At 38.9% G+C, this 16,198-nt stretch overlaps 1 protein-coding gene across 3 annotated transcripts in view; it reads right to left on the minus strand.

Moving 5' to 3' along the window:
- HIBCH (3-hydroxyisobutyryl-CoA hydrolase) overlaps window positions 1–16,198 on the minus strand; it is a 62,828-nt gene that overhangs the window by 17,166 nt on the left and 29,464 nt on the right. For all 3 annotated transcript variants that reach the window (XM_040971858.1, XM_040971859.1, XM_040971860.1), the window contains exons 7-9: window positions 4,162–4,240; window positions 1,775–1,920; window positions 1,239–1,325 (exon numbers count right to left, since the gene is read on the minus strand). In XM_040971858.1, coding sequence (XP_040827792.1) covers window positions 1,239–1,325; window positions 1,775–1,920; window positions 4,162–4,240 — 312 coding nt within the window. The remainder of the gene's footprint in view (window positions 1–1,238; window positions 1,326–1,774; window positions 1,921–4,161; window positions 4,241–16,198) is intronic.

Below are 16,198 nucleotides of genomic sequence, written 5' to 3' on the forward strand. Positions count from 1 at the left end.
TACGGCATTTGTTGTGGTTTCATACATGAAATATTTTTCTCTAATCTGAGGATTGCAATAACAGATCGCTGTTTTAATTTTTTAGTTTTTTTGGTGTCCTCCTATTCTATGCCTTGCCTGTTTTTCTTCCAGGGTCTTTCTGTTTATTTTATCCTGGAAAGAACTTCCTTTTCTATGTGAAGCATTAAAAGTAAGTAGCTGTGTATAATATGAGTTATAGCTTTAGCACTATCAGTTGTATGAATAAGATGCTCAGGCAAGTGCCTGCATGTGTCATGAAGGGATTCACCAGAGTCAGTATCTGCAAGTGTTTTCTTTTTCTTTCAATGTATTGCCTGGAGTGTGGCAGTATACAGCGGTTCTGCACAACCAGAGAGCATGGCCCACCCTATTTTGCTCTGCCTCTTTTCTGTACTTCATCTCACCCACCCCTGTTCTTGGCTAGACCTAGCTCTCTGGTCAAAGTATCAAAGCCTCCACTCTGCTGCCAACAATGGGCAGCCACCCTCAATTGCACAGGTGGAGGACCTTTGGAGGTGTAGTTATGGGTTGTACAAGCTTGTAATAAACCTTCCTGGTTTTCTGTCTCTCTCCACTCTCAAGAGGATCTGGCTGCTCTAAAAGGGTTCTACTGAAAGAAATGTTTCTCATTGACTTCTCCCCAGCCCTGTACAAAAAGACACAAGTTCCGTATCTTGAGTCTACAGGTAGCTGCTATTATCCTCATGTTTTCAAAGTTTCCAAAAGAGGAGAGATCACATATGCCCTGTCTCTTCCTCTATTCCATCTGACTGTGAATACACCGTTTTTATTCATTCATTATAATTTTAGTTGGGTTTTAGGAGAGAGGTATTCAATCTTTATGCTTTACTAAAAGTTGTGCAATATTCTTATAAATTACTGGTCCCTACAAGAAAGTTCAACTTAGACACGTAAGTAAGGAATCAAAAGTAAATAGTGTGACATATTTCATTGAAAACAGCTGGAAGCCAAAGTTCCACTTTAGCAGTTTCGCAACTAGCCTCACGTGGAACCTTCTTTGCAGAAAGGCCAACCACTGAAGCCACCCAGCTGTGCAGCTAGCCAGCAGAGAAGCCATTTCCCAACACAATGATCCTCCCACAACGCTTTAAAGTGAACAAATGTTCAGTGCATTTATTTATGGCTACAAATTTTCAGTTCTTCAATAGCTTCTCTTTCCCATTAAAATCTCAATGTTGGAATAGTGACAGCATTACCTCTCTATGGTAGGTTTCTAATACACCAGCAATATTTTCTTTTGAAGGAGATTTCAAGGCTAACAAATCTTCTTCTAACATTCTTATCTGAAGAGGAAAAAGACAAAATCACAGACATATAAAATGCTTTACGACATCCCATACTCATTTTTATAATCTTTGTCTTAAAATTATGCTGCTTTAGCTTCAACTAAGTAACTAAAAGAAAAAAAAATGACTATAGTTGAATGTACACACATCCCCACACAGCAAATGTTGTCTTATTTGGAATGAATAATTCTGGAGGAATTAAAAACGAGGAGAAGGGCCATTTATCTTTGTTTCTCTCTGGCTACCAAGCACTTGTAAGAGGGATTATAACAAGAAATCTGGGTTATAAATTTTATTTTTAATTCATTTTCAGCAAAATTGCCACATGCATATACTAAGGTCTCTAATAAGGCCCCATTTATCTTACCACCTAATCCCTTGCTCACCCCATATTATAGCTGTGTTTCTGTTTTAACAACATGAACTACAAACACCAAAATCATTACCTTTGCAGAATCTACAAAATGCGTAGCAATTCCTGCTCTATACACATCTCTTCCCTTTAGTCTGAATCCAGTTAAAGCAAGGAGGTATCCAAGTTTTCCCTGAAGTCGTGGCAAAAAATAACCTCCACCAACATCAGGGAACAGTCCTGTAATTAAATGTAATAAACAAGAGAAAACAATGTTCAAATGAAAGATGAATATAATCTCTTTACTTTTGATCACACAGGAATTTCTCCCTGGAATTTGAATCTTTACTATAGATATTAAGTACTATGCAATGGAATCAACACCACAAAACTTACATAAATTGTGATAATTTGGGTACTCAAAATATTAACATTTCATTTCTATACAGTTCAGTAAAATAATTGATATGCAATGCTTGGTATATCAGAAGTATCCAATGCTACCTACATGTCCACTATTTTTGAAATTGATAAAATTGAAAAATATTTCTTTACAAAAATTGCAGTTATCACAATGAAAAAAACCTCAAGATTAGCATTTAAAGTCTATTACCTAATATTCGAAGTAAAGATTGATACATAACCACTAGTCCTAAAAATGTACAATACCTAAGAAAATCACTTGTATTTACTTTTTTTCTTAACCATCAAGAGTTTGAATTTATTTAAAACCTTCCCACTGGGGTCAGCATTGTGGCAATGGCTAGCATCCTATACAGGTGCAAGTTCAAGACCTGGCTACTCCAGCTTCTGGCTTCAATCTGGCAGTCACTGCTATTGCAGTATGTGGGAGAGTGAACAAACTGATGGAAGAGTACTCTCTCTATATATATACTGATATCTGTTTCTCTCACTCTCTCTCCCCCAACTTACTCTCTCCCATTCTCTCTGTAACTATGTATTTCATAGAAAATGTTTAATGTCATTTGTAATATAATCAAGCTACAATAAATACTTATGAGTTTGACAAAATGTATAAGAAGACCTAAACACTGAAAAACCACAATGTTTGCTGAGAAATTAGATGGAGAAATAGATCCTGAAGATTTAACACCGTTAATATGTCAATTCTCGTAAAATTCATCTATAGTCAGAACCTAGGCAATCAAAATTAAAATCCTAGCAGACATTTTGTTGAAATTGACAACCTCACTCTAAAAACCACATTTTAGAGAAAAAAGGATTGGGGTCGGTGAAATGGTTCAACTGTCTCATCCTCCACCTTCAAGCACAACACCCCATATGAGCATTGGTTCATGTCCTGGCTGATTCATTTCCAATCCAGTTTCCAGCCTGTGGCCTGGGAAAGCAGTGGACAACAGCACAAATCCTTGAGCTCCTGTATCCATGTGGGAGACACGGCAGAAGCTCCTGGCTATCGACTGGCTCAGCTCTAGCCATTGCAGGTATTTGGTGAGTGACTCAACAGATGAAAGATCTGTCTCTCTCTCCTTCTCTCATAACCCTGCCTTGCCAATGAAAAAAATATATATTTTTTTTAAAAAAAAGAAAAACAAAAACATCAAGATAACCAAAGCAACCTGAGGGAGAAAAGGAACAAAGATGGAAGATACCACTACCTGATTTCAAGGCTTATTATACACAACAAGAACCAAAGCAACATGGCATTTACAACAGGATCAACATGTACAGATGTGCCCTGAACAGCAACACAGGGGTGAGGAGCACTGACCTATACCCGCAGAACTAGAAAAATCCAAGTGCAATGTTTTTTCCCCTAAAGCTTCACTACCAATAACCTGGTGGCAAATAACCTGGTGGCAATTGCCAACCTTGCCAATAAGACAGCCAATCAATTCACACATCGTAGTGTGTTATATATATTACTGTGAAGAAACACTATACTTGTGAGGAACTTTTAACTCTCACATCCAAATTACTGAAGAGAAAAACTGCTCCTGCAGTTAGCATCATGGAATGTGTTAAGCAAATACTATCAACATTTACACTAACCATGATAAAAGTAGTTATGATATTGGTACAGTAGCATAGCATTACAACAGTGAATTTTATGCAGTTATGACTTAATATTGCATGTTCATTTCCCTCAATTGTAAATCATACTTTTCATAGCCTATATGTGTCTGTAAATTGACAAATTTTCATTTTGATGATAGATCTGTATATATTTTACGGTAGTAAATGATAAAGCAGACTATTATGTACATATAATTTACACATTTTTCTTAATTTTTGGTGTTTCTATTCATCCGAGTTTTTCAAATTATCATACATCTCAAAAAATCCACACATAATTAGTAAGCTAAGAAAAATTGTTTTTTTAAAGTTTTCATTCTTGTATGTACCATGTCAATAATCCCATTAACAACAGTATGATCTGAAATATATTTACACATTTATAAACATAATGATGAAGACTTTCTGGCATTTTGTTTTTACCTATTGCTGTTTCTGGCATTGCAAAAACAGTCTTTTCAGTAGCTACTCGGAAAAGTCCATGAACTGACACACCAACTCCCTAGAGAAATAAGTGAAGAAAGTTGGTTCAAAATGTTGCTTAAAAAAAAAATCCAAACACAAACTAACACACTCAAACAAGAAAATTGTCTCTATATCCCACTGAAATTTGTTTCAGGGGATAAAGTCCTAAGCCACACAATTTCAGATGAACTTCTTAGTCAAAAGTAAATGAGAAATCTTGACATTCCTAGAAGAATTTATTTTAGCCAAGATGTTTTTCATGGGCATTCTGCTGTATTATATATACTCTTACCTTTGGTCCCAAATTCCTTTTCCTCTCAAGACATATGCACTACTATAGGATTTCAACTCTTCCCCGAACCATTGAGTGCTGTTTATTACTGTACTCATAATCAAAAAGCACAATCACACTAGCTTAGCAAGTTCTGGACAGAATAGTAACTATACAGACATATATGTAATAATTCATTTGAAAGGCACAGTGAGAGAGGGAGAGAATGAGAAAAAGAGAGAGAGAGAGATCTTCCATTTGCTGATACACCCCCAAAATGGCTGCAATGGCCAGGCCAAAACCAGGAGCATTATCAGGGTCCGTTGTGTATGTGGCAGGAGCCCAATCATTTGGGCCGCCTCCACCGCTTTCCCAGGTCATTAGCTGGAGAGAGCTGGATCAGAAGTGAACCACCATGCCCATATGGCTCACTTGCATTACAGGCAGCAGCTTAATCTTACACTATTACACCAGCTCCAAATTGCAACATATTTTCTCAAAATTGCAACATAATTAGTTTATCATTAGTTGTTCTTTCTTTTCTCTGGGACATCAAAATGCTGATCTGCCAGTGCTCAAAGACAATCTTTCTACTCCACCTCTGTCCTGTCTCCATTCATTCCCCACCTGATCTCTCCCAAGATGTGACGCATTATCACAACAATAACTCAAATTATTTCCCCAGTGGTGAGTTCTATAAACTAAGCTGCCTACCTTAACATCTCCAGGTGATTGTTGAGTGTCTCAACCTTCACACTTCAAAAATAAACCTATTTCTCCTTAAAATCATTCCTCCGTCCTCTTCCCTGTTCAGTAAACATAACTATTCTCACATTTGCTCAACTTACACATCTGAGCATTAGCTTCTCTCCTTACCTCACAATCGAATCTAGGAATCCATCCTGACAAATTCTAACTTCCAAACATATTCTGCGGCCAGGCACAATGGTTATTCCCTCCCTTCCAAGTGCCAGATTCCCGTATGAGTGCTAGTCGTGTCCTGGCTGCTCCACTTCCTTCCCATCCAGGTCCTGCTTATGGCTTGGGAAGGCATAAAACATTTCCTTAAGTTTTACTTTGCTTGACATTAAAGTATCCATATCAGATAAACATCTATATCTCTGTTATTTAGTGCTGGCATGCTATCTTACTCTTTAACTATTCTATGCCTTATGTATATGGTGCTCCAAGCATTCTGGCACTCATTTTTTTCTACTTGAATAATTACTAAATAATCATCTTTGTATGATAACATTATCTACTATAAAGGATGCTGATATAGATGAATGAAATAATTGTTGAATAATTATAAAAATTATAAAGAATGATTATAAAAATGTATTCTAAATAATATCTCACCATATGAATAAGCAATATATTTCTATTTTTTGGCATTCTTACAGGTAGAAGTTAAGCAATCTAAGATTTTCTTTTTTTAATTAGAACAGCTTCATGAATTTTCAGGTTATCTCAATGGCAAAAAAGAACTGCCATACCTATATTTAAGACTTTTGGGAGCCAGCAGAGTGCCTGCTGTACTGGAATACTATATGAGTGCAAGCTGAAGTTCTAGCTGCTTCATTTCTGACCCTCCTGCTCCCTGCTTTTGGCCTGGGAAAGCAGTGAGGACTGCCCAAGTCCGTGGGCCACTGCATCCGCGTGGGAGATCCAGAGTAAGCTCCTGGATCCTTGCTTCAGATCAGCTTAGCTTTGACTGTTGTAGCCATTTGGAGAGTGAACCAGTGGATGGGAGACCTCTCTGTCTCTCTCTCTCTCTCTCTCTCTCTCTGCTGCTCTATAAATCTGCCTTTCAAATAAAAAAAAATTACTTTAAAAGGACAAAGAAATCTTTCAAAAATTGTAATTAGTAACTAGGATAGTATTCATTTCTCTATTTCCAGGTATCACTAGTCCAGATAAAAAGCAGTATTAATTTTTTAAAAACTGCTAATTATGGGGCCCGGCATGATTGCCTAGCAAGTAAAGTCCTTGCCTTGAATATGCCTGGATCCCATATGGACATCGGTTCCATATGGAAGTGGCATCCCCACTTCCAATTCAGCTCCCTGCTTGTGGCCTGGGAAAGCAGTCAAGGACAGCCCAAAGCCTTGGGACCTTGCATCCTTGTGGGAGACCCTGAAGAAGCATCTGACTCCTGTCTTTCGGCCAGCTCAGTTCTAGCCCATCATGGACACTTAGAGAGTGAACCAGTGCACAGATTTTTCTCTCTCTCCTTCTCTCTGTAAATCTGCTTTTCTAACACAAAAATTAATCGTTAAAAAAATTCTGATCACAGATGAGTAAGCTCCTACTTGGAATGAACACTGAACTCTCAGGATTACAAACACGGTTTTCAACTTGGTGTTTACTTTTGTCAATAATTCAAATGGATTCTCACTACAGTATAAAAGTACTGTGACTATAAAGTAAGTTTCATCAGGTATCCCTGTGACTACATGCATTAGGTTACCACAGCAACATGCCCTACTTAAAAAATTACACATGCGCTACTTAAAAAAAAAAGATTTATTTAAATTGGAAAGTCAGATTTACAGAGAGAAGGAGAGACAGAAAGATCTTCCAGTTGCTAGTTCTCTCTCCAAATGGCTGCAACAGCCAAAACTGAGCCGGTCTGAACCCAGAAGCCAGGAGCTTCTTGTGATCTCCCACACAGGTGTAGGGTCCCAAGGCTTTAGGTCATCATCTACTGCTTTCCCAGGACACAAGCAGGGAGCTGGATGGGAAGTGGAGCAGCCAGGACACAAACTGGTGCCCATAAGGGATCCTGGCACATGCAAGGTAAGGATTTAGCCATTAAGCTACTGCACCAGCCTCCAACATCCTACTTTCATTCTCAAGGTTTTTACTTCTATCAGCACATTACCCCATTAAGATATTTACCTATCAATTATGTATGTGCATGGGTCATGGGACAATAATGTTTAAAAACTGCACACTTAATGCCAGTTAAACAGGACTAGCTATAAGGAAACTACTGCTGTATATCACACACTCAAGAAAGATACAGGGTAGAGAGGTCTGGCCTACGGGCAATACAAGGGCCAAGAGATCACTTGGTCTGGTCTGCCAAAGCAACTGCGGGGGGAGGGCAACCTCACAATAAAGCTATTTAGCAGATTAATTTTAAGTTGAAAACCTTCAAGGCCCAGGATTTAAGCTATAAATATCGAAATGGCCACTGGCAGCAAAAGGTTCTCCATACCATAAAAAAATAATCCATTACATATTAAAAACTAACATGATTCAGAGCTTATCTAGGAAAAAGGTTTAATAAGACATATTTATTAGTAATAGAATTTTGCCACATGTATATTTCTATATATATCCAGAGCCATCATTGAGAAAACTATACAAACGGATTTTTAAAAATACTGTAAGTAACACGGAATACTTAAAAATGTTCAAATAACCCACAGGAAGGCAGTAAAAGTTGATTATTGTTTATACTTGCCTATGCCTATGATCTTTAACCCTGATAATAAGACAGAAGGGAATCTTAAGCAGAAAGAGTGCCATTAGGAGATAAGGGAAATCCTACATCAAGAAAAACAAGATATTTATTGACAGTTAAATAATATTCCATATTAACACAGATAAACAGAAATACAAACAAGCGCTACTCAGTACTTAGAAATCCAAGAGAAATTTCTCTCATTTTCCTCTCTCCAACTCCTGCTTAGTTACTAATATTTTAGTCTTAAAGGAAGCTCTTATATCAGAATTTTAAATTATTTTAAAAAAATATTTAAATGATGGGGTTGGAAGTGGTAGGAAAGAAGTACATCAATGGAAGTTGAACTAAGTTTCCCTAAAAATTGTTCTTAGTTAAGAGAATTACTTGATTTCTTATAAGCCTTCAGGTTCCATCAAGTAACTGAATGCTGTTAAGAAAATCACAGCATTATAAAAATGATTCCTTGAAATGTCTGTAATCTATTTGACTGTAACAGAAGCAAAAAAGAAATTCTCTAAAAGCTAAAAAAAGAGGCACCTATTATATCTAACAGACTTTTGTAATATATTAACAATGCAATCTTTGAGGACTATTCATTCTCTTCATAAAAAAGAACATGTCTCAAGTGACATTAATCAGTGGCTAAACATAATCTGATTGAATAGCTCCCATTCAACTGAGCATTAGTGAACATTCCATTTGGCTGGTTGTATCACAAAAGTTACTTGGGTATTGTGTAATCTCACTGTTTCTGTTCCACTCCAAGTCCCATTTGTCTATTATTCATTAGAACATGCTCCTCAAATATGCTTTAAAACATTTAACTCTCCATTCTTGATCATGTAGGAAAGGAAACATTTTCCTGCTATTTTGCTGAGTTTTTACCTGCCACCCAAGTAACAAAAAACAGATCGACAAGGACAAAACATTAGTTTATCATCATGTAATCATTGGAAATATCCAGGAAAAGTGAGAAGTCTCCATGAGACTAGAGCTCAGTCTTTGGGCCTCCTTCAGTTAACAGAGTAGTGAAGCAAGCAATAGCAAAGTGGAAATGCAAGGTAAACAAGAGTAAGTTACTTGTTCTCTTTCCAATACAGAGGGAAACACCACATTCAATACTAAAATTCTACCCAAAATTCTGAAAAGAAAAGCTTTTTGAGTAACTGCACTAAGCCTTAAGGGAAGGACTTCTAAAGAAGCTCCCCTCCCTCAACATCAGCATCCAAGAACCTGTGAGGAAATGCAAATTTTCCAGCTACACTCCCAAGTGACTACATGGGAGGGAGGAAGTGCTTGAACAAGTCCTCCCACACAGATTCTGACATGTTAAAGTTTGAAAATCATTCTCTTGGGGAATTCAGAAGGAGGGTCATAGGTGGCACTGAACCACACAGCAGTTAAGGATCTGTACATCACCACTTCTTAGCCTTACCATCACAGTAATGTCACCAGAGGACTTGAAAAATGCCTGTGGTGGGAGGGGTTTGGCCTAGTGATTTAGAAACGGGCTTGAGCACCTCTCTCCTCTATCAAAGTGCCTGGGTTCAATGCCTGGTTCCAGCTCCATGCTGGAGCTTCCAGTTCATGCTCTGGAAGGAAGAGGAATGATTTGTGTGACTGAATTCCTGTGACCCCTGTGGAAGACCTAGATTGAGCTCTCAGCTCTGGCCCTGGCCAAGTCTCGGCTGTTGGGGGGCATCTGAGTGTGAACTAGCAGATAGGAACTCTATCTCTGTCTCTAACTACAAAAAAAAGTATAGGTCTCATATCAACATCCAACTTAATGACTTACTGGTTAAGGAGGTTGTAAAGTATAAGCACTAGGAACAGGATTTTTTTTAAGTCTTCCAAATGATTTGAAATACCAATCAAGGTTGAAGGTAAAGGATTTAGAGGATTTCACTTTTTAAATCTAGAGGTCATGAGTCAGATTAAATGATAAAAGCTACACAATTTACTAAGTTACTATGTAGAGAATTGTTTTCAACAAAAAAATTATCTCATATATACTATGCATCCCTAGTTGATACAGGGAGGTTTGAAAAAAAGGCACAATTGTTTTGACTTATAAAGCACCCAACATAGTGGGGGAGATTAACATTACAAGGTAACTAAAAACAAAGCACAAATACCAAACTTGGGAGTGGCACTGTGGTATAGCTGATAAGGCTGCTGCCTCTAACACTGGCATTCCACACTGGCATCAGGTAGTCTGACTGTCCTACTCTCAGCCAGCTCCCTGTAAACGGCTTGGAAAAAGCAGCAGAGGATGGCACAAGTGTTTAGGCACTGTTCACATGGGATATGAGGGGGAAAAACTTTTAGCTCCTGGTTCCTGGCTCTGGCCTGGCCCAGACGTGGCCACTGCAACCATCTTGGGAGTAAAACAGTGGATAGAAAATCACACTCTTTCAAATAAGTAGATAAATAAGTAGATAGGTAAGTAAATAAATACTCAAATAATTTTTTTAAAATGCCAACCTTAGGGGGCCAGCACCATGGCTCAATAGGCTAATCCTCCACCGTATGGTACTGGCATCCCATATGGATGTCAGTTCATGTCCCAGTTGCTCCGCTTTCCCATCTAGCTCCCTGCTTGTGGCCTGGAAAAGCAGTAGAGGATGGCCCAAATCCTTGGGCCCCTGCACCTGTGTGGGAGATCTGGAAGAAGCCGCTGGCTTAAGATTAGCTCAGCTCTGGACACTGTGGATATTTAAGGAGTCAACCAGTGGATGGAAGACTTTCTCTGTCTCTCCCTCTCACTGTAAGATTGGCCTTTCAAATAAAAGAGTATAGGATGCAGTGACTCAATGGAGAAGATATCACATCAAACTATAAGACTACATGTAACTACCCAAAAGAGGACAGAACTGGAGTCCATAAGGACGCATGGAAGAATAGAAAGAGTTGTTACTCTCATTTGGGATTCCTTAGTTGAACTACAAATCACTGCAAATGATAAGCCTATTTTCTCAATTCTCCCAAGGATGATACATAATTAGTACTATCAAAAAGCACAGTATAGAAATAGAAAAAAATTTATTAGAAGCAACAGATATCTTAGGGAAATGGTCCTTAAAGACTCACACCACTTCCATAGAGCCTGTTCACTTTGAGCCTGGCCAAGAGTTTAACTCTGAAGTGGGATGCAAGAATATATATTTCTAACAAATTTCCAATGACAGTCAACTTTATTATTGCAAGGATTGTATCTTAATGCCTTAGGGCACTAAGACTTGATTCTCTTGTGAAATTCTAGTCAAGAAAAGCTGGCATGAACACATCTCAATTTGAAAATCATTCATGCATGTTAAAATACAGAAAACAGAGGCCAACAGGAAAAAGTAGCAGCATCCTTTCTCCCATTCAAGACATTACATTGGCCTGTTTCATTACAGTTTTTTATTTAGCAACAAATGAAATATTCTTAGCTTTTACCTACACAGAAATGTATGCAAAATCTATACATGTTGTAAAGACAGAAAGACATGGCCAGATGGATTTGGAAGAGGTGAGTTACAGCAATGATCCTTTTTAGTTTCTATAAAAGTTCTTCCAAAAAACAGCACCAAAGGGCAGTTCACCAATACTTTTAAGAAAAAAGAATGTGTGTATATACATTCACCTGAAAGGTAGTTACAGAGAGGGTGACCCACTACTCAAATGGCAGCAATGACCAGGCTGGGTCAGACCAAAGCCGAGAGGCAGGAGCTTCATCCAGGTCTCCCAAGGGGCTGGCAGAGGTACAAGTAACTTGGGCCATCCACTACTTTCCTGGACACATTAGCAGGGAACTGGATCAGAAGTTGACCAGCCAGTCTCAATATAGGATGCTGGCAACCCAGGTGACAGCTTAACTTCCATGCCACAATGTCAGCCCCTTACCAATCCCTTCATATCAAAACTAGTGTTTAGTTATTCATTTTGGGTAATCTCTTAGCCAACTAGACTAGAGTTATTGAAATGTTTTCAACAGTGATGAGTCAGCAACACATTTTCCAAATTGATTCATTTATGATTATTATATTTTTCTTTCACATATGTACCAAATGACAACTTACTTGGGTAGAAAACTCTTGGATCTTAAAACTTCATTTCATAAATCTTTCAAATTCACTGACTTGCAGCACTCTGAGTAAGAGATCTGAAGTGAGACTGACGTTCTTCTATACATAACTTGACTTCACAAATCATCCCTGCATTCTCCTTAGGCTAAATATTTTGCAGTTGGCTTTATATTTTCTTGAACTTTAAAGTTTTCAAAAAACTTAGCCCAATATTTTTAGATATGGGTCTGTTTTCATGGATTCTATTGCTATAAAACACAGTTTCCTCTATACACAAGTTGGGGATTTTTATGTTTACTTAAAGCAATCGTCCTCATTTATCTTCCAAGAGTTTGACTTACTTTCTGTGGGATAGTTATCATATCTCTGTCAGGTTCCCAGTGTGTCTCTTTCATAGGCACGACTGCAAAAAATTTGCTCTCATCATTTTTATCTTTTTAAAATGTTTTGTGAAAGCTTGGGTTTGTCTTCTTCAAAGTCACCATATATAATATAATTTCAACTCCAATCTGTTACATTCAAAGTAGAACGTCAGTTACCCACAGCTTTCTTTCCTGTTTTATTGGGGTCACACTTTTCCCTCTATAAGATATTGGGTATGCCCTTTGATGTTGGTTTTGCTTAAAAAAAAAAAAAGAAAAAGGGAAAGATTTACTTGCCTATTTGAAAGGCAAAGTGTCAGAAACCAAGAAAGGGGGAGAGACAGAGAAACAGACAGGAAAGGAGCAGGACAAAGAGCAGGACAAAGATCTTTTATCTGCTAGTTCACTTGTCAAGTAGCCATAACAGCCAGGACTGGGCTAGACCAAAGTAAGAAGGCCTGCATGGAGGTGACCCACAAGATACAGTACTTGGATTTCATCGAATGCCTTCACAAGCACATCAGTAGATATGCTGGATTGAAAGTGGAGTGGCCAAGGCTCAAATGAGTACTCTGTAACACAGAATGCTGGTATCACAAGAAGTGGCTTAACTTGGTATGGTTCAAGGCTGATCCCTGACCCCTTTATTTCCTTTTTTTCCTAGTTTACTTGTAGTCACAGATAGCACTTCTTCAACACTTCAGGTGTTGTTTCCACAGAACTTGGATTTCCTCATGTTAACAACTGCTTGACAAAGAAAGCACAACCTATGTGCACTCAGTATTTACTAACAAGCAGAGAGGAGCAGACTGCTCTCAATTCTTTTTAATTACACAGCTGATAGCAGTATCCTTCCCAAAGAGATGTGCAAATCTAAGTAATCTCCAACGTCTAAGACTTCATTTAAAGCAGTTCTACTAGAAGGACTTCTTAAATTCCAAATAATTAAATCTAAATTACATTGAATAAGCACAGATTTTCAAAGTTCACCATTTGGCCTATTTCTACCTACTTATTGAAGCCCTATCTGTTACATGTCAGAACAAGCTACCTCAAAATATGGCACCTTACGGGTCTCTCTTGCTTTTCCACCACTGTCTAAGAGCAAGCTGGACATAAAGAAACTCTTTCATTGAACTCTTAAAATTACGTCATTTAGACCTCCTGTGACAGGTGTCCTGTCTCATTATCTGAAGAAAAGGAATGATACAGCGGTGGCCAGAAGAATCTGAACAAGCCTTGTCATATTTTTCCCAGCTTATCATTGGATTATATTCTTTCTGTCCAATCATACTTCTGTATGACTGTCAATTCTTCATTTAACCTAAGAACAGAAATATTTGCCTTGTATCTTTGAATATTTCAAAAGGTCTCTAGCGTGTAAAACTGAGTAATGTGCTTCAATATCTCTCACTAACCAGTCTCTTATGAAAAGGATATCAGCCATAAAAGAGTGTGGACTGAGCCAGGTTCAGTCATGAAAAAAACCAGTGCACAATACGGAATGCCAAGGGGAGGTTGCCTGTATCAGATGCGACTAAAACGCCCAACCAACACACATTGAGAACCAGGAAGGGAGGGGGCGAAGCCGGCAAGGGGAATATGGGGGGGTTCCCTTGCTGGAAAGTTACTCCCACTGGAGAGCCGGGGCTGAGATGGGGGTAGACCAGACTAAGCAGGGCTACAACACCTGTGGGCATCATGTGGACTAGATCAGGGAAAAGCCAGGCTGGGCTGATTATTCTTACTGGTGCAAACAAAATTAGAGTGGGTGAGGGTTGTTTGGGCTTAGCCGAAGCAGAAGCTGGCAGAAGCTGGCACTGGGGGCTAATTCTGTCAAGCCAAACCACAGAACCACCTGGAGAGTGAATAATCCGGAAGTGGGAGAGGCCCGGGAGGGAAATAGTGGGCTCCTCCCTCTTGGGTTACCACTCCCATGGGAGGGCACAAAAACTAGGACAGGGGCTGGGGTGGCTAGACAGAGAGGCACCCAATAACATCTGTGAGGGCTGGATAGTTGAGCTGGTTAGATGGAACTAAGCTTTAATACCCACTGACATGTACGAGAGCTGAATGGGATGTGGGACAGACTGGACTAGTCTGCTACACATACTGGCAAACCAGGGTAGGGGGCGGGCTTGGTTGGGGTTATTGTGGGTCGCTCCGACTAGGCTGCAGCTCCCATTGGTTTATGTGAGGGCCGAGTATGTGCTGGGCACCTGGGGTGGGTGGGAAATTGGGTGGATCTTCTCCCTCTTTACATGAAGAGAAACAATATGGAAATAGTCTTACTTTCCTATAGCCCTTGAACCTTTTTACCCTAATTAACTATGTAAAGATTGTAAAAAATATAAAAATGAGAAAAAAGATATCAGCCATGATCTATGGGATGAGTAAGAAAGAGAATTCTTTTTCACCCCTACAGTACTTTTTTTTAAGTTTTCATGTTAATTACATGGTTGATCAGAAAGGGGAGGATTGAGGGTAAGGGATAAATGGGTGAAATCATTATTTCCAAGTTTGCTATTTCTTCTTTTGCGTCTAGGGGAAGGGGAGAAATAGATGGGGAAGCCACACCCAGCTTCCCAAATGTCTCAGTGCCCAGGGATGGGGAACTGCCTTCTGATATCCACCCAGGTGCTCCATGTATGCATGTTCCAAGGGTTCTGCCCAAGAGGTTTGGACAGTTCTGAAATGCTGTCAATTTCACTGATCCAAGTATGATATAGCCTCCCAATGTCTACTGCCTGATATGGTCAGATTCAAGTCTCCATTCATCCAGATTTTTGCTGTCATCATTTGGCTGGGGTACTCGTTAAATTTGCTCTGTTCTGTTTCTTTTGGTATGGTACCAAATGGGCTGCCACATTCTCCATGTGCATCAGGGTCTGTGTCCACTGCTGGGTTAGCGAGATCAGGGGACAGAGGATCCAGCAGGTCTTAAGTCACCAGGCTTGAGCCCTTGGGCCCACATGCTGGGTTCATGAGTTCTAGGGGTGGAAAATCCCACGGGGCTCAGGTTGCCTGGCCTGGGTCTCTTGCCCACCTGTGAGATGGGTGCTCATTTCATGAGTCCTGGGAGCAGGGAATCCAGCGGGGCTCGGGTTGCCTGGCCCAGGTCCTTGGACTTGGCTGCAAGAATATGCCCTCCTACAATACCTTTTTAAGATCAGCTCAATGCACCACCACCTCCAAGAAGCTGTCCAGAAGACACAGTCTAATCCCTCACTTCTTTAAAGGTTTGTTTTTAGTCAGAGCCACATGATTTGCCACTTGTATGATTTCCACAAATCTGTATCAAGTATTCAAGAACACTTAGACTTCTTTGAAATAATACCAGGGCAAAATAACTAGTGCTCATCTAGCAAAAATGAAGTTTAGCAAACTTCAAGAAGAATCAAGACACTTCTCAACTAATATAAAATTTTGTTCAGCTGATACAGTTTTGGCAACATTTCCCATCAGTCTATGGAAAAAACAATTTCAACATCTTAATTTCTTTTCTGAAGCAACTGTTATCACTTTGGAAGTAGAATGGATAGATATGATGTACACAGATAGGTAGAAATATACATATATTTTTAAATTTTTTAATTTCATATATTTCTTAAAATGAAATTCACTAAAATTGGTTTAAAAAGCTAGCTAATTCAAAAGGTTAAAATAGTATGTAAGTAAGATGTAAAATAGTCTTTTGGGTTTAAATGGTCCAATGATAATAAGCAAATATTACATCAAAAATCCAACAATCCAAACTATATGAGTTAGTTTCAATGAGTCCTATTGTATAATATTCATAACTTTGCCTCTTGTAAGC

Source organism: Ochotona curzoniae, unplaced genomic scaffold (assembly GCF_017591425.1).
Source record: "Ochotona curzoniae isolate NIBS_2020 unplaced genomic scaffold, NIBS_Ocur_1.0 contig_2210, whole genome shotgun sequence".
In the NCBI taxonomy this organism is placed as follows: domain Eukaryota; kingdom Metazoa; phylum Chordata; class Mammalia; order Lagomorpha; family Ochotonidae; genus Ochotona; species Ochotona curzoniae.